The 27,710-nt window shown below is 31.2% G+C and overlaps 1 protein-coding gene across 5 annotated transcripts in view; it reads right to left on the bottom strand.

Moving 5' to 3' along the window:
- LOC126892255 (zinc finger protein 234-like) overlaps window positions 1-27,710 on the bottom strand; it is a 127,568-nt gene that overhangs the window by 19,008 nt on the left and 80,850 nt on the right. For 2 of the 5 annotated variants that reach the window (XR_007700747.1, XM_050661755.1), the window contains exons 1-2: window positions 24,047-25,003; window positions 14,827-14,979 (exon numbers count right to left, since the gene is read on the bottom strand). The exons of 2 other annotated variants lie outside the window; for them this stretch is intronic. Coding sequence is in view for 2 of the 3 variants with exons in the window: in XM_050661755.1 (XP_050517712.1) it covers window positions 14,827-14,979; window positions 24,047-24,347 (454 nt within the window). In the remaining variant the exon portion in view is untranslated. Of the gene's footprint in view, window positions 1-14,826; window positions 14,980-24,046; window positions 25,004-27,710 lie in introns of those variants that run through there. One more of the 5 variants, XM_050661758.1, reaches the window with a different exon arrangement.

Here is a 27,710-nt window from a genome sequence, read left to right as displayed (position 1 = left end):
TTTTATACTCATTTAAAATTTTAAAATCGTTCTAATATTTAAATTTCCCGCCAAAAATTAAAAAAAAATATTTTTGAACAGAACTTTTTAAAGCTTACAACTTTTTTATTTAAAGTTTTCCGCTAGTTCTCGATGTGGTTGAGATAAAAAATAAAAACATAAAAACCCTAATTAGGCCCTAGGTGGGTCACATGACCACTTAGGGGGCTAAAAATTTCAGAAAGTGAGTTTCACTATATATGCTAAATGGTGACCTATATGGAATTCGAATCGAGTTGGGGGCAGTTTTCATCATCTTACCCGGCTAGGCCCTTTAATTCAAAAATGAATACCTAATATACTACCTTTATTGTTGATAATGAAATGAACAAGAAATAATTTTTAGTGCTGCTGTGCTGGACTTGGCAGAACCATTGGATGATGATGATATTAAAGAAATAATAATGTCACGAGAAATATGAATTATGTTGAAAATATTGTTCCTCAATACACAGATTTACAATTTCGTGAACATATAGGGTGCGCCAAACCTCTGGTCTTCTTTGATTACGGCTAAACTATGAGATATACAAAAAAATATTTATAACAAAACTAATGTGTATCAAAGAGGTCTATAATCCAAAATTATTTTCAATTATATAGGGTGAGTCAGAACGACGGTATGAACCAAAGTTGTATTTTTTTAAATGGAACACCCTGTATAGTAAATCATTTTTGAATATATTATTTAAAAATATGAAAAATTTGTATAAGGTCTTATAGGCCTAAAGTTAATAATTTTCGAAATATTTACATTTTTATTGAGAAAAATGGTAATATTTATAGGGTTGTGTTTATGTTTCCAAGGAAATAAAAATTTAGGTGATAGGTCAAAGTTTTTAAAATATAGTGTTATTTTTAAATAATTTAATATTTTTTACTTTTAGCCATAAAATATACAGTGTGATCACTATTTGCAAATACAAAATTTTCTCATTTTTTTTAAATGGGACACCCTGTATATTAGTTTTGAGTTTTGTAGTAAACATTACAACCTTTCTTTTGGTATAAGGTTGTATGTACCTAGCATGTTTCGTTTTGTAGATATTTAAAAAAAAACTAGAGATTTTACGTGTTTGCGGATTTTTTATTTAAAATTTTTTTTGCAAAAAAAATAATTATAATCTGGTTTTAGCAACATACACTAAAATATAAAATATGAAAATAAAAACGTAATTAAAGATTAAAATAAATCGTATGCTAGTACAACTCAATTGAATTTAATAACTTTAAATTATTTTACAAAAAATATTTTACCATATTAATGAATGCATAAATTAGTTACTAAATTAAATAAACAACCAAATTTTAAATCAACCGTAGTAATTTTTCTACTACAGCAACTTTCCTGTACCAAATTAATTGTTAGTTAAATTGTATTTAGTTAAACTTTTAATTTACCTTTTAAATTTACATACATACATCTTGAGAATATAAAAATTATTATAAAGTATGCTTTGAAACAAATGAATGTTAAATGTAGCATCCAAATTATTTATTAATATAAATAGTATTTACTGGTGTCACAAAAACTGGTAATACTTTTGTAGTTGAAATTTTTGTAACAATTTTTTATATTTTATATTTTAATTTTTTAACCGAAAAATTTTTGGATATGACATTTGTTTTGGGCGAAACCATTAGAAATTATTACCAGCTTTTGTGACACGAGTAGGTACATAGATACTATTTACTTCTTAATATACTTCCATAACGTTCATTTGTTTCAAAGCATACTTTATACGTTCTCAAGATGTAGGTAAATTAAAAAGTTATTAACTGATCTCACTCGTAAATACAATATAACTAACAATTAAATTGGTACAGGAAAGTTGCTGCGGTAGAAGAATTACTACGATTGATTTAAAATTTGGTTGTTTATTTAATTTAGTAACTAATTTATGTATTCATTAATAAGGTAAAATATTTTTTGTAAAATAATTTAAAGTTATTAAATTCAATTGAATTGTACTAGCATACGATTTATTTTAATCTTTAATTACGTTTTTATTTTCATATTTTATATTTTAGTGTATGTTTCTAAAACCAGATTATAATTATTTTTTTTGCAAAAAAATTTTTAAATAAATAATCCGCAAAAACGTAGAATCTATAGTTTTTTTTTAAATATCTACAAAACGAAACACGCTAGGTACATACAACCTTATACCAAAAGAAAGGTTGTAATATTTACTACCAAACGCAAAACTAATATACAGGGTGTCCCATTTAAAAAAAATGAGAAAATTTTGTATCTGCAAATAGTGATCACACTGTATATTTTATGGCTAAAAGTAAAAAATATTAAATTATTTAAAAATAACACTATATTTTAAAAACTTTGACCTATCAACTAAATTTTTATTTCCTTGGAAACATAATCCACAACCCTATAAATATTACCATTTTTCTCAATAAAAATGTAAATATTTTGAAAATTATTAACTTTAGGCCTATAAGACCTTATACAAATTTTTCATATTTTTAAATAATATATTCAAAAATGATTTAATATACAGGGTATTCTATTTAAAAAAATACAACTTTGGTTCATACCGTCGTTCTGACTCACCCTGTATAATTGAAAATAATTTTAAATTATAGACCTCTTTGATACACATTAGTTTTGTTATAAACATTTTTTTGTATATCTCATAGTTTAGCCGTAATCAAAGAAGACCAGAGGTTTGGCGCACCCTGTATACAATTATGTATCTCCTCATTTTCAATTACTTTATAATTAAACCCATTGTAAAAGTAAATATTTTCAAATAAGCGCGCCATTATAATATATTTCTTAAACACGTTCAATATTAAAGCGATACAAATCCTACGTTGAATAAAATGTCGACCGCTTCGTCAACACGTTCAAGTTTAGCCTAAATTGACAGTGACGTTCACCCGAAAAATCTTAAACAGTTTCAAAGCGCTGACATAGCGCACTGGTCTGGTGAACGCACCCAATGTCAATACAAAAATAACCAGATTCATCTTCTTTTTTAAACGCTTTTCTTTAGTTCAATCGTTTGGGTCAAAATCTTTAGACGTCCATTTTTCTTCAACGCAAATGAATGAAAATTTGCAGACATATACATTTGCGGGAACAATACACGAATAGTCAATAATTATTTTTATGTTTATTGTTTCAATAAAAAAACGATTTTAATGGAAAATGCAAAAATTTTTATTTTTTACAATGAAGAAACTTTTACAGATTGTAGCTAATTATATGAACTATACATAATTTTACTTTTTACGTTAATTGTTTACGTTATGCTTCATAAATAAACAATAAAATTTCAAATTTTTTGCTGATTCCGACTACTTTTCATGTTTGTACATCATCTGTTTTATACATATATTTTAATAAACATGACGATATATTTTAATGTTTGAAAAGTGTAAAAAAGTTTGACTAAAAAGTAAGAAATTAAGAAATATGAAAAATTTTTTTTTAAGAAACGCTTCTTTTAGTTGCGAATGACTAAAATTAAAAATATTATAATAAAATCAACTAAAAAGCAAAAAATAAAAAAAAATCAAACTCGTAGTTCAAAAATTCAATTCATACCCTCCAGTAGTTGTAACCCCCTTTAGGGTCATCCTAGTTACGCTAGATATTTTGTACTACAATGTGTTATATATCGTTGAAAAGATAAGATTTTCAATCATAACCCAAAACAATTTAAAAAGTTCAATTTTCGGACTTTGGCTGCCCTTAAGGTTAATCAACTGCTGTCAGCAGAACAAAATATCGTGAAGGATTATTTCATATTAAACCGAGGCAGCAAAAGGAAAAAAAAGAATGTGTGTGTACTTTGTACGCACGTAAGAAGTTATACTTCTATTATATGATTTCTTAAAAATAAATATACTTTAACAGTTTATTTTAATTGTTTTTAAACACCAAACTAATTTTGTGCTTACTGCTTTCAAAAAAATAAAAAAAAATATAGGATTGCACTGGATTCGTACTCAAGACCTCTCGATCTCTGGCCGAATGCTATACCAAATACGCTACGAGGACTGTGTCTGTATGGGAGCGGACGTACCTAATGACAAATCACGGTAACAAACAGACAAGGTGAATAAATATACAATAAAATGTTTTAATAATACTCATCTTACTCCTGAGGAAGACAAATCCAAAGACACAAAAATTATAATAAATATATTTACTAAAAACACTAGTATATTCTGTTCACAACTTTTCTTGCACTGATATATTTATACATAACTAGAAAAATTTTATCAACTAAACGCCATACTGTCTGTGTGCTCATGCTCGCAGAATTATGAAATTTTACTCTCAATCGCGCCTAAAGAAATATAACTTCAAAAAGAAATAGAAACTTGATGAAAAACATCACACCGAACCAACCTAACGCTAAAGGGCATGGATCTGCTCATTAACCTATTATTATTTTTTTATGTTGTTCTTTTGTCTTAAGGGGATGGGTACAAACTTGAAAAATTTAAACGCAGAATGAAAGATTACGTTCTTACCGAGGGCCGAAAGTCCCTGAAAACTTCTATAATGTTTATTTTAATAAGTTACAGGGGTGTAAAACTACAAGAAAATGTAGTGTGATTTTTAATTTTAAATACATATCTCATTTAAAAGAAACTTTATCTACTCTATGTCATATTACGTATAAGTTTTTAGTTTGTAAAAACTGTCATTATAGATAGCAGTGCGTGAAGGGTTTAAAGTGTGCGTGAAATGTATTTTAAATGGGACTTACTTTTTCGCACTGTTTTTTGGCACACTTTCATATATAGTGTGGTATTAGATCCAAACCCAGACAGCCAAAGTGAAAGTTATCCTCCAACACCAAATTGTTCTATATGGTCCACATAATGTTCAGAAAAAAGTCACAACATTTTGAGCGTCGGGTTTTGGGGGCGAGGGGGGAGAAATTGGTAAATTCGTAGTTTTTTAAGTTTTTCGTCAATATTTCTAAAACTATGCGGTTTAGCATAAACAACCTCCTATACAAAAATGTTCTACATTAAATTTGAAACAAAAAAGGTCCTATGCATATTCCTTCTAAAATGAACGGTTCCAAAGTTACGGAGGTAGTATAGTATAACTGGTCCAAAAAAGGCCTAACAAAGACATTAAAAGTAAAAGTTTTCCTCCAACATCAAATTGTTCTATATGGTCCAGATATTGTTCAGTAAAAAAGTTAAACCGTTTTGAGCGTCCGGTTTGGGGGGGAGATGGGAGAGAAATCGGTAAATTAGTAGTTTTTTTATGTTTTTCGTCAATATTTCTAAAAATATGCTTTCGCGTAAACAATGCTCTATACAAAAATGTTCTACATCAAATTTAAAACAAAAAAGGTCCTATACATAATTGTTATAAAATCAACGATTCCAGAGTTACGGAGGGTGAAAAGTGGAGGTTTTCGATACTTTTTACATTTCTTGGGCAATTTATAATATTTTTACTGATTGAAAGAAATTTTCTTTAAGGTGATACAGTAGCGATCAACAGGTAGCAAAAACGCGTTCCAAGATTGCGGCTATAATTTTGAATATTTTTTCGAGATATTTGGCACACGTATTCGTAATATAATAAAGAATGGCGGTACAGAGCCCAATTTGAAAAATATATTAATATGTGGAAATTACTCTGTAATTAAATATAATATTAAAAAAACGAGCCTGTACCGCCATTAAGAAGAACAAAAAAATACACTTTCTTCAAATAAACTTTTTTATCCGATGCCTAGATTTTGTGTCATTTTGGAACTACTAATGAAATAAAAAATTTTTTAGTAGTTCCAAAATGACACAAAATTTAGGCATCGGATAAAAAAGTTTATTTGAAGAAAGTGTATTTTTTTGTTCTTCTTAATGGCGGTACAGGCTCGTTTTTTTAATATTGTATTTAATTACAGAGTAATTTCCACATATTAATATATTTTTCAAATTGGGCTCTGTACCGCCATTCTTTATTATATTACGAATACGTGTGCCAAATATCTCGAAAAAATATTCAAAATTATAGCCGCAATCTTGGAACGCGTTTTGGCTACCTGTTGATCGCTACTGTTTCCTCTTAACAGGTTTTGCTATTTCGGTGGCCGATGGTATGTTAGTGATAAGCCCTTGAAGAAACGTCAACCTCACCACCCAAAATCATCATCAATTGCCCAAACAATATAAAAAGTATCGAAAACCTCCACATTTCACCCTCCGTAACTCTGGAACCGTTGATTTTATAACAATTATTGAATATTTTTTGAAAATATTTTATTATGGCAACTTTAGGTTCTATTCGTAATATTGACTATAATATTACTCAAGCTAAGTTGAGAGTTGTTAAAATTTTGCATTACATTTGTTTTTCCACTGAAGTTGAACCTCGAGAAACTAGAAAAGCTTTGCGTGCTTTTTCTGGTTTTCGGCTTCGACGACACTTCCGAACAATTTTTGAGTAAATGTAACGATGCAAGTGAAAAATTTGATCTTCCTGATTTAATTGCGATATGCCAAATTCTTGATTTAAATTATAAAAACGAGAAGCATGACGTGGTTGTTCGCATTTGTTCCTTTTTGAATACCTTCATTAACGACGACGAAACCGAAGATGACGAAACCGAAGATGACGAAACCGAAGATGACGAAGAGGAGGATGACGTATCAGATATAGACGAAGACGACGAAAGACGAAAGGAAGAAATAAGACAACTGAAAAACTAAAAAAGACGAATGCAAGAAGAAAAACGACGATTGGAAGACGAAAGACGGGAAAATGATGAAAGACGAGAAAAAGAAAAACGACGATTGGAAGACGAAAGACGGGAAAATGATGAAAGACGAGAAAAAGAGAAACGACGATTGGAAGAAGAAAGACGAAAAGACGATGAAAAACGCACAAAAGACGATGAAAGACTTAAAGAAGAAGAAAGAAAAAGACGTGAGAGAAGAAACGACGAGCTTAGACAAAGACGCGAAGAGCGAAATTATGACGAAGGACGACAAATATGTGATGAAAGATGTAGATATGAACGAAGTAATGACGAAGAAAGACGAAGATACGAAGAAAGACGATATGACAAAGATATTCACGTACATGAAGAAATTGGAGAAAGAAGCTATAGCGCAAGCAATAACGCTGAAATAAGATCCTCGAATAATGGAGCGACTGGTACAAGACGAGAGGAATCATTTGCATTAAGTTTTAGAGACGTGGAAGACAGCATAAGATTATTTAATGGAAAAGATGAATATCCTATTCGCACGTGGATTATCGAGTTTGAAGAAGTAGCTGATATAACAGGATGGAACGACGAAGTCCAAGGGAACGAAGTGTTTTAGCTGCAACAAATATGGCCACGTTTCAAGTAAATGTCCCAATAAAAAATCGACGAAGGCTACTACAGAAAACACAGCTTTGAATGTAATTGAGGTTCAGCCAAAAACAGCGCTTAAACTTACAATTAATCAGATCACACTAACAGCTTTATTTGACACCGGAAGTGATATATGTACGATAAGAGTAGATGCGTATGACCAATTCTTTAATGATATTTGTTTAACACCCGACAACATCATGTTGAAAGGCTTAGGAGAAAATGCGAAAGTTAATACATTAGGATCATTCTCGACACAAGCTGACGTTAACGATGAGAAGTTTGATCTAAAATTTCACATTATCCCAGAAACTGCGACATCTTTTCAAGCAATAATTGGAAATAATATTTTACAACAAGCATCTGTTAGTATAAGAGATGATGGGATAGTAATGTACAAGAGGACGGACGAAAACTTTATTATGCACATTATGCTTGACGAAAAAGATGAAGAAGATGAAGTAAAAGTAGCACATATTGAAGACGAAAAACATAGAGAAACTGTTAGGCAGTTAATGGAAAGTTATGAACCAAAGAAAACAAAGACGACAGAAATTGAAATGAATATCGTCTTAAAAAGCGAGGAACCAATTTATGAAAGACCCAGACGATTATCTGTTCCTAAAAAAGAAGAGGTAGATAGGCAGATAAATGAATAGTTAGACGAAGGCATAATTAAACCTAGTTGTTCGGATTTTGCCAGCGCAATAGTATTGGTAAATAAGAAGGACGGTCGAAGAAGAATTTGCTGCGATAATAGAAAAGGTACTCGGATGTCTCACGTGGATACTCTTAGCCGATATCCAAAAGTTTTAACGGTTACAGAAGAAGATGGTATAATACAAAGAATTAAAGTGGCTCAGGATAAAGACGAGCACATCAAGGCGATAAAACAAATACTTCTGACAGAAGCATATGAAGATTTTTACTTAGAGCACGAAATATTATACAAGTATGTCAATGGATTAAAACTGTTAGTTGTACCGAGAAATATGCAGACTGAGATAATAAGAAGTCACGAGATAGGACATTTTTCTGAGAGAAAAACTGAGGAAGTAATAGTTAAAGACTTTTATATACCAAAGATAAAAGAGAAAGTTAAAAATGTTATTTCTAACTGTATAGCATGTATATTAGGAAGCAAAAAGGAGGGAAAAAAAGAAGGAACACTTAATCCCATACCAAAACTAGATGGTCCACTGCATACATACCATGCGGATCATTTGGATAAATTGCAGTCTGCAAGTAAGAATTATCAGCATATACTTGTAATTATAGACGATTTCACCAAATTTGTTTGGCTTTACCCGACGAAGTCGGCAACGACGAAAGAAGTTATAACTTGTCTTGAAAAGCAACGTAGAATATTTGGAAACCCTTCTCGAATGATAACCGACCGAGGTACAGCATTTCGATCAGAGGAATTTGAAAGATATTGCCAAGAAGAAAACATTCAACATGTTCTAGTCACAACTGGAGTGCCACGAGGAAACGGTCAGGTTGAACGAGTGAATAGAACAATTATCCCTGTTCTTACGAAATTGAGTTTAGAAGAACCTACGAAATGGTATAAGAATGTTGACAGGGTACAAAGTACATTGAACTCTACTTATCAACGAAGTATAGGTACTACACCTTTCGAAGTATTGGTTGGCGTAAAAATGAAAAATAAAGAAGACATTCGAATCAGAGAACTCATAGAGGAAGAGATGATAAAAATATATGATGAAGATAGAAAAGAACTTCGAGAAAGATGTAAAGAACAAATATGTAAGGTGCAAGCTGAAAACAAAAAGGGGTATAATTCAAGAAGAAAACGAGCAAGAATTTATAAGGAGAAAGATTTAGTTGCAATAAAAAGAACCCAGTTCGACCCAGGACTTAAACTCAAGATACCGTGGGTCGACAATGAAAGCGACGAATCCGAGTCGGATTCTGAATAGGATGGCCGAGTGTAGGATTGCATTCGTTAGCAAATACTTTATCTTTATATTTTCCGTTACGAACTCTTAAGTTGTTTTATTTATCATAAACGCGAGCCGAAAGCCAGTTAAGTGGCATTTGCCTAATAATAAAAAAACGCGATAGATCTATAGGTTCAGCATATCATGGCCAAGTGACAGTAGTCAGTCAGTCAGAGAAAAGTCGAGTTGACATTAAGACGCTGATGATAGGGGGCAGACGGCCTTTTTCATCTCTATAACGAAGAACGACGAAGTAAGATTGCGTATTCTTGCTATAAAACCGTTTTAGATGTTCAGTGTTAATTACCGTTTACATTAGTTGTTACATTATCCTTGTAATTACGAGTTCTACAATAAAGTGTTTGCTGTATCCTAAAATCGACCTGTGGCCAAATAATCAGCCCTAGACAACAGAAGATAAAAGCCTACAATGCTATAAAATACTAAAAAAAATCACTCAGATCGGACAACAGGTTTAGGAAATTCTAGACTTCTAACGTGTACAATTCAGCAAGTGAGTGGATTATTTTGCTCTCAAGTGTATATACAGTGTCACATATGGACTTGTGCAAGGTATTTATCCATCTAAGATCTGTATAAAGCGTCGTTTCTTGAAAGACAGTATATGTGATTACTTTATTCAAAACAATCTGCGAATATGCTGTTAACTGTTATCTGTTAACCAGTCAATAATAACGATATTATATTCTGTATGGCAAGAGCCATTCTTAATAAATATTACCTTGTAATTTTTTCGTTATTTTAACTGTATAGTGTCACAACTCAACAAAAAAATATTTTTTTAAAATATTTTTAGCGGAATTAATACGCTATCTTGTAGAGCTTCAAAAATCTTTGTAACTCTCTAAAAATAGTTATTGTTCTAATTTTAATAGTTTTTAAATTACCCGGAAAAGTTCTAGCACAAATTTCAAACGCCGTTTTCTAGATACTTTACTTTTTTGACTTATGACAACCTTTGAGCGGAGGTGCGATACGTCAACTGATGGTGGTGGCTCCTGAATAGGGCTTACAATACCGAGCCAAAATCTTAATACCGGTATTTGGTATTTAAAATTTCAAATACCGGCATCCCGGTATTAAAACCGGTATTATGAATAAAAAAATATATACACGTTATATTTATACTATCCTCAGTTGTTATACCGACTTGTCATTAAATAATATATTATGAAACCTATTAAATTTTGTTTTCACCCCCTCCGTGGCTCAGTGGTAGGAGCGCCTACCTTTGGATCGAAAAATACGAAAGGTCGTGAGTTCGAATCTCACCAGGGTCAGAAATTTTTCGTTTATTATGAATTAATAAATGAAAATAGTTTCTGTCCTTGTGGGATCGGTACTCACCGGAGGGACCGCAGACGTTCGGATACAATTAGCGTCTCTTTGCAAAGACAATGACGTCGACTTTGCAAAGTAACAAGACACTTATTCAACACACACACACTACACATGACACTGGGGTGTATTCTGTAACATTTCCGTTAAATTTAAGAGGCCTCTAAAATTTAACTTTTAACGGTCCTCTAAAACTTTTCGGTTAGATTGTCATTCTGTAAACACATATTATAAAGGACCGCTAAAATAATATTATTTTAGAGGAATCCTCTAAAAGGTTTTGGAACAAATACGGCAACGTCGCACGTTGATCGTTTTGAACTACTTTTAACCTAGAAATTGACCGAAAACTGACTGTTAGAGGAAGGTTAGAGGCCAAAAACCTTAAGAAGAAGAAGAAATTGACAGTTTCCTAGAAAATAATATTTATTATATTTAATTATTTTTTAGTAAAACTCATATTTACCAATTAAACATTTTTATTTATAAAGTTATACATTAAAATATTGCTGAAAAATTGCATATCTTATTTCTTCTCCCCTTCGACACTAATTTTGGTCAAATGGTCTATTTTCAATAACATTAAGGTCATCTTATTAATCTGCATCTGGTTATAAACCTTCTGAAACTTTACCTTTGTAATCATTTGGTACGTTTTGTAATGTTCCACAATAACTTTAAATAATTTTACCTGCATTAATAGGATTTAATTGGACAAACATCTTTGACTTCCAACACTTTTTCAATAACATCTCTAGGTACTTAGTCTTAGGTAAGGTACCTACTTCCTTTGAAATGGTAATTGTAGTTATTTACTTTCAGGTCAATTATTTACTTTGTGTTTATGCTGTAATCTGAAATCAGCTTTACAAAAAGAAACAAACATTTGAATTTTGTTACTTATAGGTTAGTGTGTCAATTGTAAAGTAAAAATGAGACTTACCTTTCATTATTATTTATTAAGTACTTCTTCACCAAATACATTATAAAAAGCCATTTTCCATGTTTAAATATTTATCTCCAGTATAATACAAGAATAACAAACTACTATTCATACAAACATAACCCAACAAAAATAATCAAACCACATTTAACGGACTGCTAAAAATTTAGCGGGTACGTTTTGACATCCTCTAAAATATTTTTATTTAGAGGGAGTTTTAACGGTTTAGGTTATGATTTTAACGGATATATGATTTACAGAATACCAAAATATTTTTAGCGGGCGCTAAAATTTTAGAGGCCTCTAAAATTTAACGGAAGTGTTACAGAATACACCCCACTAGGTACCTAACTGTAAAAAATTTACCGTACGTCGAGGCTTTAGCTAAATAAAAAAAAATTGTTTTCACATGAGTAGATCTTGTTTATAATATTACATACAGAGTAGGAATAGATAGATACAAAAAATGTGCAAATAGAAAAACTATATTTGATTCTAGGATAAATTTTGCTTTTACTTATGAAATTTGCTATTTGTAAATTAATTTAACTTTAAAATATATTGATACAAAGATTAACTTACTGTGACATATATTTAATATAGATTACTATGTATTTAGACTGCTATATATTTTCAATTATTATAAATAATTCAGAAAATAAGTGAGCCTAATTTATACACCACAATATACAAAAAATTAAAAATATATCTAAAAATGTTGTTCTGAAGCTATTTCCTTGTGGCATTTTTATGATTAATTATTTATATGGGAAATAAGCCACAATTAAATATCTAAATAAATAATATCTAATATTAAATATCACAAATAAATAATATCTAAAAATGTAAAAACAATTCTGATTATCTTACGGCTTATTTATAAAATAAAGTAGTCTAATTTTAAAAGTTTTAAAGTTTTTATATAACTCATTTTATGTATTTGTATAGACGAGATTTAATCATTTAGTTGTAGAAACTGATATAACCCTTCGCCTGAAATTAACGACATTCCCGCTTTTAGAAAGCGCTATTCGCGATGTGCAAGTACTTGGAAGGGATACGCGAAACGATCGTGCGCGAATAGCGGAGACAAATTGCAACTTTCTTAAATAATTCATATTGTTAATTGAAATTGTCAAATTGACGTACATTTCATACCTATTGTCATTTAAGAAGAAAAATGATATATTTCTCCACAATATTGATATGATATGCAATTATTATATAAAGGTAAATTTAATTAATTGTATTTTGCTTGCAGTACTGCATTTTAATAACTAATTTTATTTACTACATACAATTATTTACGTTTTGATAACATAACCAAAATCTTTTTTTTCTTCTTTTATTTTTTTGGACTATGACCTTTACAATTATCCAGTAACCAGGACCATATCGCACCTTGAAAACCATATGGCAATATCTGCAATTTTTTCATGAAATGACCTTTGAATGCAGTCTAATAGGAAAAAAAATCTATTTTTAATGCTATATAGCAGCGTCTGCAAAAAATTTTAAGTTCGGCACCAGAAAGATAAATCTCTATGGCTTTTGTCAAAAATCGATTCTTCTTTTTATACCATCAGGCATTATCTGCAGTAGTTGATGCTCTACGGTTCTAAAATTGGAACAAAACCCCAGATCTATATGGCAATATATATGTGCAAAATGTGACCCACGCTCGTAAAATGAAAGCAAGATCTACTAAGGAAACATTCTTTGAATGCAACAAAATATAGAGTGCTGCATAGAGATTTGATTGCAACACTGGAAATAAGCGACAAGACTATAACAAATTGATATACAACGTCGTACTGCAGATGGGTTTATCCCAAAAGAAAAGCGAATTATAACCGACAGACATTATATAAGCGACAGATTATAATATACAAGACTTTGATAAGCGTTAACACTAAAAATTTGTAATAAATAAGTACAATCAATAAAAAAAACTCTTATTTTATATGAATTTTTACTGTATCATGTGCGAAAATTGATATATTTTTTGAAACCATATGGCCGTATGTGCTAAAATACCTATTTCCTGGGAGAAATTTTACGTACTTTTTAATTCATATAAAAATATGTAAAATTAAAGACAATTGTGCCAAATACCAGTTTTGCAGCTTAATTTTTGGAATTACAGTAAATAAAATTAACTTTACAAAAACTTAAAATGGTCATATCAATATTATGATTTTTGCAGTTACTGCACTATGGTTTTCAAGGTGCGATATGATTGGCCAATATAATTAAAAGTGCGAATAAAACTGCAGAGTGTAGAAACCAGGTGTTGCTTTTCCGAACTTGCACGGTCCCAATACTTGACTTGTATGTGTAATAAATGTGTTTAATAAATTAATATTTTTTTACAATGATATTGGTTGTTTATCTTCAAAAATAATTTCTTGTAATAGCAAAAAATATTTTAGAAGAAAGTTTATTGTGCATCAATTCACTTTTTATAAATTAAGCTAATACCGAAATACCGGTATTTTTATTATAAATACCGGTATCGAATGCCGGACAAAAATCGTCCGGGATTACGGTATTCGGGATCCCGGAATCCCGGTATTGTAAGCCCTACTAATGAAGCAAATTAAATCTAAACCTGTCTCTCGTTACATAACAATTTATTAGATTATTTCATTCGTAGGGGATTCTGACGAATAGAAAGCCACAGAAATAAAAATTACGGCGATGATTTTTGCTAATATCCCGTCGTCAAGCATGACGTCAGATGCCCTTCGCTACTACGAAAAAATGAACATTCAGTGACATTAATGATAATTAATGTTTTAAAACTTGTCACAGAGAACACCAAGAAACATGTTTAGCAAATATTCAGGTGAAGGCATCAATAAAATATTAGTTAAAATGATCTAAAAAGACAGTTTTATTCATGAAATAATCTCAGCGAATTACACTCGATCTCTAAAATTATTATCAACTTGTTGTCCTCGTGACACTTTGACATAATTTCACTCCTCTTCGGGTCGTGAAATTAAAACTGTCAACGTGGCACTCGAAAAACAAATCGATAATTTTAGAGCTCTTGTGCAATTACTACTGATAATAATTTTCTATAAATAATAATAATTTAGAAAAAAGGGTCTAAGAAGAATAATTGTATATGAATTTATTGTTATCCACTTACCTTCTTTGTGTGTTTGTTTTTCTCCATATGGCATAAGTTTTTTTTCATCTTCTATTTCAATTTTTAACGAGTATTCATTTAAGCCTGAATCATCAAATGCATCACATATACTTTCTCTATTGAAATCCTCTTTAATTTCATTTGTGGAGCTATCTAAAAATGCATAATCCACAGTATTAGAATACAGTGATGAGCGTGCTAATAACCGGCAAAATAGCGCAAAAGATGGAAAACATATTAAGTTGTGAGATAAAAAGAAATGGAACTAGTAGAGCTGTGACATTTAGCGACATTAACCTATAAATTTACATTATATTGATTGTTCCCTACCTTTACACGTATCAGAGGAGTATGTCAACTAAAACTGTCACTCTGACAGCAGTAGTTTCCAAACTCGCCCGATACGTCTAAAGGTAAGAAACAATCAATATAATGTAAATTTATTGGTTAATACCTCTAAATTTTCCAGCTTGACTAGTTTCATTTTTTTTATCTCACAACTTAATACGTTTTTCATCTTTTGTGCTATTTTGCTGGTTATTAGCGCGTTAATTCATCACTGTATATTTCTCCTCCATAGTTAGCTTTTTTATAGAAGAAAAATAAGCATAGAAGAATTTTAACCTAATCTACATTGAATTTAATAATTTTAAAAGACTAATCTTTCACTCTAATGGCATATAATATAACATAATGTTACTCTAGATCCCACCAGACTGAAAACAATGGGAACCTTCTTTGGTTACACCTCCGAGGCTTCTACAATTTGCAAGCCATACGGATGCTGAGACTAAGGAAGATGAGGGAATTTTACAATTTATAATTCACGTCCCATCTGCTCAGCGCGGTAAAGTTCCAACGAGAATGGTTTCCTTCGTACTCCAATCATAGTAAACATGTAAATCACAAATGAATAACCATTTTCAATTTCGTTGCAAAACGAAAATACAGCCGCATCATATTCTAGTCCAATTAGAGAATGCAGAAAGCACTAGCAAGTTTCACAAGCGCTAGAGGTGCTTGCTGGACTCTCTGATTGGACTAGAATATGATGCGGCTGTATTTTCGTTTTGCAACAAAATTGAAAATGGTTATTCATTTTTGATTAAAAATTTTAATTTAATTTTTCTATATTTTTGGGGATAAATGCATTAATAAATAAATAAGCTTAAGTTTATCAGTTCTTTAGTCCTTCAACTATTTTTATGCAACAATATAGCCTACTTAACCCTTAACTACTGATGTGATGTTTCAGAATGTAGACACTGACATGAGGTATGTCAAACCATTGCCTATTCTCATTTGTTTTCAATATGCATTTGTATTATCAGGGCCGACGACAACGAGCCTGCAAAGGATGCACTGCAGGCGGGCCCTGTTTGGGAGGCGCCAAACTGAGCTTTTTTTTTTTTTGTTGGTACTATACAAAATACTAATTAAAAAACCGAAGAGCGCCTATGCTAGCGTTGCAGGCATGCATCTTATACCCTAGCGCCGGTACTGTGTATTATATTACTGTATTTGTTTTTTAAATCAAATACAGAATGATTTCACTGATGTAGAGTAAAATGCTGCTTCAAATAGAATAAACTTTATTTTTTCAAGAAAATTATGAATGGATGCTTAGTATTAAAAAAATGGCGGAGGTTCTTACAAAGTCCTTTAGAAATGAATTACACAAAAACTAGCATTGGTAACTGAAAAATAGTAAAATAATGTTGAAAGGACTTTTTAACTATAGATATGTAAACATTGACATGCGGTATGTGATACCGCAAGCAAACTTTCAACATAGCTCAGAGACTAAACCATACTAACTAAAACTGCAGAAGTTGAGAGCAGGTACAACTACACACCACTTGAAGGTATACTGATGGTTTCCTAGGAATCTTTTATAAAACTAGTTTTACATCAAAATATATTTTTGGCAGGATATGGCATATCGCATGTCAGTGTTTAAGGTTTAAGTGAATAAAGAAGAGAGAAATTCTTATTTTAAAGAAAATTTAAACATGATTTGAAAACCTTTTGCAGACGAAAAAAAGCAATACCCTTATTAACAAATGGCCGCACCCCAGGCCGGAAGGAATACCTGCAGAACTACTTAAAAATGGTACTGGCAAATTAGCTAAAATAATAACAACATTAATGAACAGATTTTTAAATGGAGAACCGGTACCACAGACATGGAAAGAATGATCGATAACATCTATACACAAGAAAGATGGTAAACAAGATCAAAATACCTACAGAGGTATTACCTTAACTAGCACACTAAGGCGACTGTACTAAAGAATTCTAAAAGATCTAATATGTGAAGAGTACCATCCATACGAATCAGAAGAACAAAGCAGCTTTATGGCAGGTAGATCCACAATAGACATTTTCTGTATAGCGCAAGTAATAGAAAAAAGGCTGTCAAGAGCCCAAGAGTTGCATTTACTCATGGTAGATCTAACCAAGGCATGTGATACAGTCCCCATTAATAGACTATGGGAAGTACTAGAAAAGACCAGCATAAATGTATCTATCATGTAAGCTCTCAAAGAACTGTATAGAAACTCGACATTCGAACTGTATAGAGACTCTAGCCAAAATGAAAAGCGGAAATAATATATCAAAAGGTTTCCAGACCACTAAACGGCTAAGGCAAGGATGCTGTATATCGGCAGTATTATCCAATATATTGATGAGAATGGAAGAAGAAGTGCAACATAATAAGATTGCGATAGGAGATATGATACTCTACACGCTGAACTATGCAGATGACCAAATTGTAATTGCACAGGACAAGGAAGATCTTGAATATGTGGCAAGGAAACTAATAGAGGAATATAGAAAATGGGGTCTGGAGGTGAATACCAAAAAAACCCAATATCTATGCATAGCAAGGAAAGAAACGGAGAACCTGAATCTGGAACAGGAGACAATTACAAGCTGCAATGAATATATCTATCTGGGAATAAAACTAACTAATAGTAGAGGAAGAAATGAAGAGAATATTAAAGAAAGGATAGTAAAGAGAAAACAGACGATAGGAGCTGTACTGTGGCAAAAAAATATAAGATAGATAGATATAGATAGATATCTTTATTTCAAAATAGGTAACCTAATATACAAATTTAACTGAAATACATTTTTTTACATATAAAACGAAAGAAAATCAATCAATACAATGATTCACAATAAAAAAATTCAATAAAAAAAAATAAATGTAATAAATTAAAAAATAATAATAAATTAATAACAATTATAATCAAAATTAATAACGAATTATAATCAAATTAACAAGTTCAGCAACCAATAAAAGTCAATAAAAATAAACAAAAATATTGTGCACGTTCTCCGCCAATTCAAATACATACTACTTTAAATTTTTAAGGAAAACCTTTAATTTATCTTTAAAACTTTTAACTGTCCTAGTCTTTTAAGAGGATCGGTACGTATTTTCGGCTGCAATGCTATTCAAATGGGGATTCATTTTTTTCGAATCCTGAGAAAACTAATAAGTATTTTTGAAAAATTTAAACGCAGAATGAAAGATTACGTTATTAGCGAGGGCCGAAAGTCCCTAAGAACTTCTATAATGTTTATTTTAATAAATTACAGGGGTGAAAAACTAAGAGAAAATTTAGTGTGATTTTTAATTTCAAATATATCATTCAAAATAAACGTTTTATTTATTCTAAGGTACTTTCGGCCCTCGGTAATAAGTTAGTCTTTCATTCTGAGTTTAAATTTTTCAAAAATATTTATTGGTTTTTTCAGGATTTGAACAAAATTAACACAATGCCGTGGTAATATTTTCCAAATCTATCTTTGTCTTACAACGCACTCAGCCGAATATAATATTGTCAGCATATATTGTCAGTCAGACACTGACAATCAGTGACAATTTTAAATATTTTACATTGCATCGGGAATATGTTGAGTTATTGATTAAATATTATTGATATATAGTGTATTTGATAAATAATTGATTTAAGACGTGAACTTAATAAAAAGTTATTTATTGTGTATTATTTGTGGAAGATCCAGGCAGAGAATACATCAGGATAATATATTCTGTGATCCAAGTATTTTGTTGTTAAAGATGTTCAAAATTGTAAGCGTTCCATTACAATATATTATTAAAAAATCAATAACACTTTTCCTCTTTTCTCGATTGAGTATTAGTCTTTGTTGTACAAATAAATTATTACAATCACTGAATACATAGTTAGTGAAAAAATTATCACATTTATTAACTGAATTAATAATTTGCAATTATAAAAATAACAGTTATCCAAGAACATTCAAAACCCATCTCTTTAAATTAATGATGACATTTTCAAGTAGAATGACATTCTAGTAATGTTTACATATCCATACCAGTGTGAATTTTACTACACGTAATTTGCCGTGTAGACAGAAAAAGTAGGGATACACGTAAAATATTTGTGAATTATGTACCCATAGGCTTAATTCATTAGGCAATTCATTAAATTCTCTGAAACCTCTAAATATTAATGAATTCATTGAGCTGCTATAATTCATTTTAGAAAAGTATATGTTATTTTTATTTCGAGTATCATGTATGTGTGTATTAGGAAAATTTATAAATTGTTTTATTTATAAATTTATTTATAAATTTATATTGTTTTTAATTTTATAAACCAAAATCAATGCAAAATATTGAAACCTTTGATATACCGAAAACCAGTTCAATGTATTCAGCATTAAATTTATTGGTGTCAATCGACCCATTCTTAATATTATACGCATACCACGATTTTGTAATTTTTGAAGTTGCCCCATTTTATTTAGGTTGAACAAATATAAGACTGATGCACAATAATCAAAATGAGGTTGGATTATTGAATTATATACAGTAAGTCTAGTTTCTAAAGATAAATTTTTTGCTATTCTTGTAAAAAAGTATAATTTCTTGCTGATTTTTTTGTGTATATAAACAAAATGATCTTCCAATGAAAGAGTGTTATCAAGTTGAAATCCTAAGTATTTAATAGTTGTTGTTATTTCAATCTTTTCACCATTTATGGATAAATTAATGTTATTTATATTGATTTTGTTATACTTATATCTACTGGTTACAATTAGAGCTTTTGTCTTTGATACATTTAATTTTAACTTGTTTAATGTTAAATAATTATAAACAGCCTCCAGAATTGAATTCATTTTTGCCACTGCATTTTCCAGACATACATCACTACAAGCTATTAACGTATCGTCAGCAAAAAGATTGACAAACTCACAATCAACAAACAGATCTATATCATTCAAGTAGAGAATAAAAGTAATGGCCCTAGGACACTGCCCTGAGGTACACCTAGATCAATGTTAAGTTCATCTGACATACAATTATTGAATTTAACCTTCTGCTTGCGATTTGATAGATAATTATATTCAGCCAGTCAAAAACTCCACCCCTAATGCCATACTGCCACAATTTTGCCAGTAAAATATTTCGGTCTATGGTCTCAAAGGCCCTCTTAAGGTCTAAGAATACAGATACTACATATTTGTTTTGATCCAATTCAGTTTTAAATTTACTAATTGTCAATTGAAGTGCCGAATCACAAGAGTGTTGCTTTCTGAAACCAGATTGATTACTTATCAAAATAGCATTTGTTTTAACATGTTCAATAATTTGATCATATACAACAAGTTCAATCAATTTTTCAATTGGTGGTAGGTAGTGTATTGATGGATCTGAATTCTTCAGCTTTCACTGTATTATTGATTTTTTGAATTGGTACAATTGTACTAACTTTAAGTTGATTCGGAATTTTACCAGTAGACAGACAAGTATTGATTAAATTTAATATAATATGCCCAATTGTTTCAAAAATGTCTTTGAGAATTTTAGCGTTTAATATATCATGAACTGAGCATCTACTGTCTAATTTATTAACATACATACATAATTCGTTTAAAGATACTAATTTAAATTTATTTATTGGTAGGTATAAGTTACTATTTTTATTACACCAGGTTTCCCTCAAATCCAAAGCTCCAACAATATTGTTGATACTTGCAACAAAGTAACTGTTGAACTGGTTAGCGATTTCTTTGCTATCTTGACATGTTGAATACATACCTGTTTCAAATTGAACATATTGAGGTAACCTTTGGATTTAATGTTCACTAAATTTTTTAATGTTCTCCACATTTCTTTGGGGTTGTGTCTAAATCTATCTATTTTATTAAAATAATAAAGATTTTTTTTAGTTTTTAACAAATTAACAACTTCATTACGATATCTTTTAAAATTACTCCACAACTCCTGCTTAAACAGTTCAAGTGCTGTTTTAAAAGTTCTATAAGCATTGTCACATAATTTTATAAGAGAGTAAACTTCGTTATCAAACCAAGGTAGCTTTAAGTTAAACCGGCAGATTTGAATAGGTGCTGTTTTATTGATTTCAATCTCACAATTTAAATATAACTCATTAAAAATTGAGTCAACATCAACAGAATTCAAATTCCAGTTATAATACATTAAATTAGTTTGAATTGTCAAAATATTACTCTGACTTAAATTTCTAAATTTCTTAACATTATAATGCTCTGTACTTTTAGTATTTCTTAGATTAACAGAAATAATGGAGTGGTCAGTTAATTTTGGAGTTTCATGAACATTTACTATGATATTATTAGTATTTGACAGGACATAATCTACCAGTGTTTTAGATACATTTGTCACTCTAGTAGGTTCTGTAACCAATTGGCAAATACCGTAGCTCAACATTTGATCATTTATTTTTTTGACATAAAAAGTTCTTGACAATTGATCTAAATTGAAATCGCCCACCAAAATGAAAGAGTGGTTCGTTGAAACAATAAAATCAAAAATATTATCCAGTTCTTCCATAAACCTAGCATCTGATGATGAAGGCGAATGATATATGCAACCTATGTACCAAGTTGATGTTAAAAAATTAACTTTGAAAATTACACACCAATAATTTTTGTCAAGGACATACTTTCTTACAACAGAACATCTATAGTCACTTTTAACATATACTAACACTCCACCAGTATACCTACTTGATGAATCACAACGAACACACATATAGTTTTTAATTCTTATTTCATTATCTTCTATGTCCTTGCTGGTCCTAGTCTCGCTTAATAAAATAACCTTCGGATTAAAACATAACAGACTTTCCCTAATTAGATCTAAATTTTGCAAAACACTTTGAGCATTTATATATATAACATCTGTATTAAGTTGTATATCAGGTGCAATTTTTAGTTTTTTTGATTATTTATATTATTTTTGTTGACAATCATGGGTCTATTATTAATGTATTTAATAGTTTTGCTATGGTCACCCGAATCGATCAGATTCTGTAGTTCATTTTGTATTTTTTTATAATACTCACGTTGCTGGTTGGTTTGATCTGCAAAGATCTTGATACCTGCTTCCTTAATCAGTTGTTTATTTTTCAGCACAGACATAACCTTTTCTTTAGATGGTAGTATAACTTTAATTGGTCTAGTTTTCATTGGTGTAAACTTACCAAGTCTAAAAACTTTAATGCTCTTTCTGTCTATATCAAAATTTTCCAATATCTTGTTTACCGTAGTCAAGTCTTCATCATTTCTGTCCTGTTGGGTCTTCATTTTGGACTCATTTACATTAAAAACTACAATATTAGAAGCTCTCCTCTCTCTATCCATAATTTCACTGATTAAATCTTCCTTAACACTCAATGACATTTACCCACTTCTCTTGTAACCTTCAACACATTTTTTTACTTCTTGCAACTCGTTTTGTAAATCACCAATTTTTTGTAGTAATGTAGGAATTAATTTAACTCCAGCTTCACATTCTTCACAGTAATACTTCAATAATCTGGTTCCCTTAAGATCAATAACTTTTAATTCACTAGCAGTAAGATTCGAACAATGCCTGTGTGTAGCCCTCTGGCAGCTGTCACATGTTATATATGGTCTGCTATTTATAATTTTACAAACAACACACTCCATAATAATCGTCAAATTAAAAAAATAGGAAAGTAGTAGGCACGCCACTGGTAATTATTCCAAAACAGACAGAGCTTATCCTTAATTGATTTTTAATAGTAATTGCTTTTGAGCAAAAAAAATGAAAAAGAGAACTGCAAAACTGCACTAATTTTCACAGATTTCTTAGATCATAACACTTCAACTTCAAAAACACAACTTTAGGCAGAAACTGCAGACCTTTCTCACCATGTAGGTATGACTTTCAACAATTAAATTGAAGGTTTTACCACTAAATTTTGATAAAAACAATCACAAGAAAATATATACGTTAATGTTGTTTATATATAGATAAGAAGATAAGAACCGAAAATAAAAAACGAATTTACAACACAATATTAAAACCAGTGTTAACCTATGGAGCTGAAGTCCAGCAATTAACCAACAAGTACAAAGACAAATTACTAGCGACTGAGAGTGATTTTTGGAGAAGATCAGCAAGGAGATTTAGACTAGAGCAGATAAGAAACGGCTACATTTACTACATTAGACAGCAAATGGAAATAGAAAGAACAATCATAAATGACATCGAAAGACAACAGCTAGTATAGTACAGACACATAATATGAATGGAGGAAAGGAGAATCCCCAAACAAGTGTTAGAATGGGTTCCCACAAAAAAACGAAAACGAGGAAGACCTGCAACTACATGGATAAAGGGCATCTCCAAGGCGATGTAGGAAAGAAATTTAAGAGAGGAAGACTGCCACTATAGGGCTTTTCATTCACAGTCATTTGTTTCGAGCTACTGTCATCTGTCATATGGACAGTGTTATGCATAACTCGACCAAGCGCCATTTCTTTAATATCGAGATAACAGCGGATTCTGGTGACACATAGCTAAAACTATCTTGGAAAAAATCCCTGTTATTGTCACGTTAACGGTTACTAAGAAAAACAAAATTAAACCAAGCGACATTAATACACTTACCATTAAGCGACCATTAAGCAACCAAGAAACAAAAAACTTTGAAGCCATTTATCTTAAAACTATGTTTTGGTGCTTGGTCGAGTTATGCATAGCGCCATTCATATAATCTGTGTATATTAAATTTTACACAGATTATACAACATATGACAATTGATGAAAAGCCCTATAGAAAGTAGTGGCGATTAGGAACGAAAAGGCGTAGAATGCTATAAAATGAATATAATATACATAAACCTTTTGTATTGTAAACATACATACCATATTCACTGCTTTGACTTCCTTTAGCAGTATGCTCTAGTTTTATATTATCAACATCACTATTACAATACTGGAATTGTGCTAAATCGCCTTGGTGCTGTTCAAATGTCATATCTTCCATTAGTAATTCTGTTTTAATTTGGTTCAAACTAATATCAGAATCTCCTTGCCATTGGTCTTCAATATAGGGATCTAGATAACCTGGAGCAGGCTCTACTTTTATGAATTCAGGCTTGACAAAAATAGTATTCTCATCCTTGATATTTGTTACTGTATCTTCGATTTTCTCTTTTCTTTCCATTTTGTTAATAGAAGACCAAATTTTATGTTCACAAAGAAATGGTTTACTTGCATTAATTTTTCAAGGATAATATGTGTTTATTGTAATGTTACAATGTAACACGTGGTAGGGTTCCTAGGTTAACTTTGGAGTATAGGTTATGTAGTAGTTTGTGAACTTAGACAAGGAAAAAAGAGAGGGGACGGGTAACACTCATTTAACACACACGTTCCAAAAGTGAAGCCGCTTTTTGGTTTGTTTGTCACCAGAAACATGGCGGTCACGTCAAAAATAACAATGGGTTGCCAGTGGTGGGTGTTCGTTGAAGGTTAAAATTTCATAAAAAATAAAGTAAATCATCATCTAAAATTCGTAATAAAAACATATGTATGGTTGCGTTCATCAAACAGAGAGCTTGGAATCGGATTGCAATCGGATTGGAAGCTCTTTTACTAGTGAACGGTGCGCTGAATTAATCGGATTGGAAGCGCTCGCCATTTTATTCAGCCTTAAATTTGTTATTGTGCTGTGATAGCTGAATCCCGCCAACTTTAAAATTAAGTTCAAAGTAAAATGGATAATTTAATTAAAATTGAATATAAATACAATAATTATTGTATGTAATTTATTGTAAATATTTGTAGTTCTTATTTTAGTATTATTAATATGTATCCTATATATAGTTACTTACTTACTTAGTCCTAAGCCTTTCTACCTTTAGGTGTAAGGCTGGTGGAGTTGAGTTTGGCATTGTAGTCTCCATGCTTTCCGATCTTGCGCTAGGTTTCTTGCACTTTCCAATGTCAATCCCTTCTTCTCGACTTCTTTCCTGATTTCATCTACCCACATAACTCTTGGTCTCCCTCTTTTGTTTTTCCCCTGCACTCTCGTTTCGAACACTCGTTTTGTTAGCCTCTCGTTCGACATTCTACACACGTGCCCGAACCATCTAAGTTGTCCTTCTACTATTTTTTCATTGATTGGTTCTAGTTTTAGGTTTTGTCTAATTGTTTCGTTTCGTATTTTGTCTGTCCTTTTTCTGTTTGCTATTTTCCTCAGGAACCTCATTTCCATAGCATTGACTCTGGATTTTTGTCTCCCCGTCAATGTCCATGTCTCGCTGCTATACATGATTGTTGGTCTAACTACTGATTTAACGACTGCCGTTTTTACTTTTTCCGGTATCCCTTTTTTCCCAAAAAATGTTGTTTTCATAGTGTTAAATAAGCTTCCTGTTCGTCCCATTCTCTCGTTTATTTCCATGTCTTGTTTACCATTTGATTCGATTATTACTCCTAGGTATTTAAAATATTCCACTTGCTCTAGTTGTTTCCCGTCTAATTCTATTGCGTGTGTCTTCCTCGTATTTGAAATTATCATTGTTTTTGTTTTCTCTGTATTAATTTTCATATTTATGTTTGATAGTTCTTCTTCTAGGATTTCAAGATTGTTCTGTAAGTCTTCTCTGTTTTCTGCTATCAATACCATGTCGTCTGCAAATAGTAGCTCCGATAGTTGAGTCTGTTTCATTTGCCAGTATCCTAATGTTAGTTTTCTCATTCTTCTCTTGGCTTTCTTTATCGCTTCATCCAGTACCACTGAGAATAGCAGTGGACTCAGCACGCATCCCTGTTTGACGCCTTGACTTGTAGAAAATTCTCTGGATTCCTCGTTATTGGTTCTTACTGTATTTGTATTATTTTTGTACATATCCTTTATTACTTCTATTATGTGTCTGTCGACTCCCCTTTCTGTTAGTGTCTTCCAAACGTCCTTTCTTCGGATTCTGTCAAACGCCTTTTCCAGGTCAATGAAGCACATATGTATCTCTCTATTTTTCTTGATTACCTTCTCACTTACTTGTCTTAATGTGAATATTAGGTCTTGCGTGCTTCTGTCCTTCCTGAATCCACACTGTGTGTCTTCCATAGTTGTTTCTATTTGTGTTTTTATTCTTGTCTCTAGTATTCTTGCTAATACCTTCCCAGGGATACTTGATATGGTGATACCTCGGTAATTATTACAGTTTCTCTTGTCTCCCTTTTTGTGTATTGGTAATATAATGTCTTTCTTCCAGTCCTTTGGTAATTCTGCTCTATTTATGATATCATTCATTAGTTCTTTCATGCTATCCATTCCCTCTGTCCCCATGAATTTTATCATTTCCGGGGTGATATGATCCTTGCCTGGTGCTTTGCCCAGTTTTACTCTTTCTATTGCTTTCTCTAATTCCTCTCTTGTTATGGATTCCACTTGTTGTTCTTCATTCCTTTCTTGTATCTCCCCTATGTTGTCCTTGTCTACATGAGTTAGCTCTTTGAAATGTTCTCTCCATCTTTCCATTATTTGTTTTTCTTCTGTTAGTACGTTTCCATTCTTGTCTTTTATATTCGGCATCGTGTGCTCTTTCTTTTGTCTGAGTTGTTTTAATGCGCCGTAGAAGAGTTTTTGGTTTTCCCTATAATTTTTTGTCATTTTTTGTCCAAATATCTCCCATGACCTTTCCTTTCCTGCTTTCACCGCTATTTTAACCTCTTTCCTTTTTTCTTTATATGCTTCGTAATCTTCCGGGTGTTTTGTGCTTAGGTATCTTTTCCATTTGTCTTTTTTGTTCTTTATTTTCTCTCGTATTTCTTCCGTCCACCATTCTGTTCTCCTCATGTTAGTGTTTGCTATTTTTGCTTTCCCGCAAGTTTCCTCAGCTGCTTTGATTATGCTGGTTTTTAGATATTCCCATTTTTTTTCTATATTTGTATTTTTTGCCCTACCTTTCAAAGTATTATCTAATTTTTCTTGGAATTTCTTCTTATATATTTCCTCTTTTAATTTGTAACTTTTTATTTTTTCATTTACTACCTTTCTTCTCTTTTCTTCTTTTTCCTCTGTTGTTCTCATTCTCATTATTACTAGATGGTGGTCACTGCCAATCTCCGAGCCTCTTTTCACTTTCGTATCCTGTACTCTTTTCCATTTGTTGCTGCTTACCAAAAAGTAATCTATGATTGATTTTTCGTTTCTGCTGTCTTGTACTCTCGTGTATTTGTGTACTTCTTTATGTTTAAATTTTGTATTTGTTATAACTAGTTTATTCTCCATACATATTTCTATTATTCTTTCACCATTTCTGTTTAGCATTTCTTCTCCTTCTTTTCCCATGCACTCCTCTATTCCGCTGTTATTGTTTCCGACTCTACCGTTTAGATCTCCCATTACAATTATGTTTTCTTCCCCATTATCAATTTGCATTTGGAGCTCCTCGAAAAATTTATCTTTCTCTTCCTTTCTTGCATCTTCATTTACTCCGTAGGCTGTTATTATTGTCCATATTTCTTCGTCCATCAGTTTAATTTTCACCGATAATATTCTCTGGTTAACATATGTTTC

Source organism: Diabrotica virgifera, chromosome 9 (genome assembly GCF_917563875.1).
Source record: "Diabrotica virgifera virgifera chromosome 9, PGI_DIABVI_V3a".
NCBI classification, from domain to species: Eukaryota; Metazoa; Arthropoda; class Insecta; order Coleoptera; family Chrysomelidae; genus Diabrotica; species Diabrotica virgifera.
Note: the sequence above shows the minus strand (reverse complement) of the source record. Positions and strands in the feature narration are given on the sequence as shown.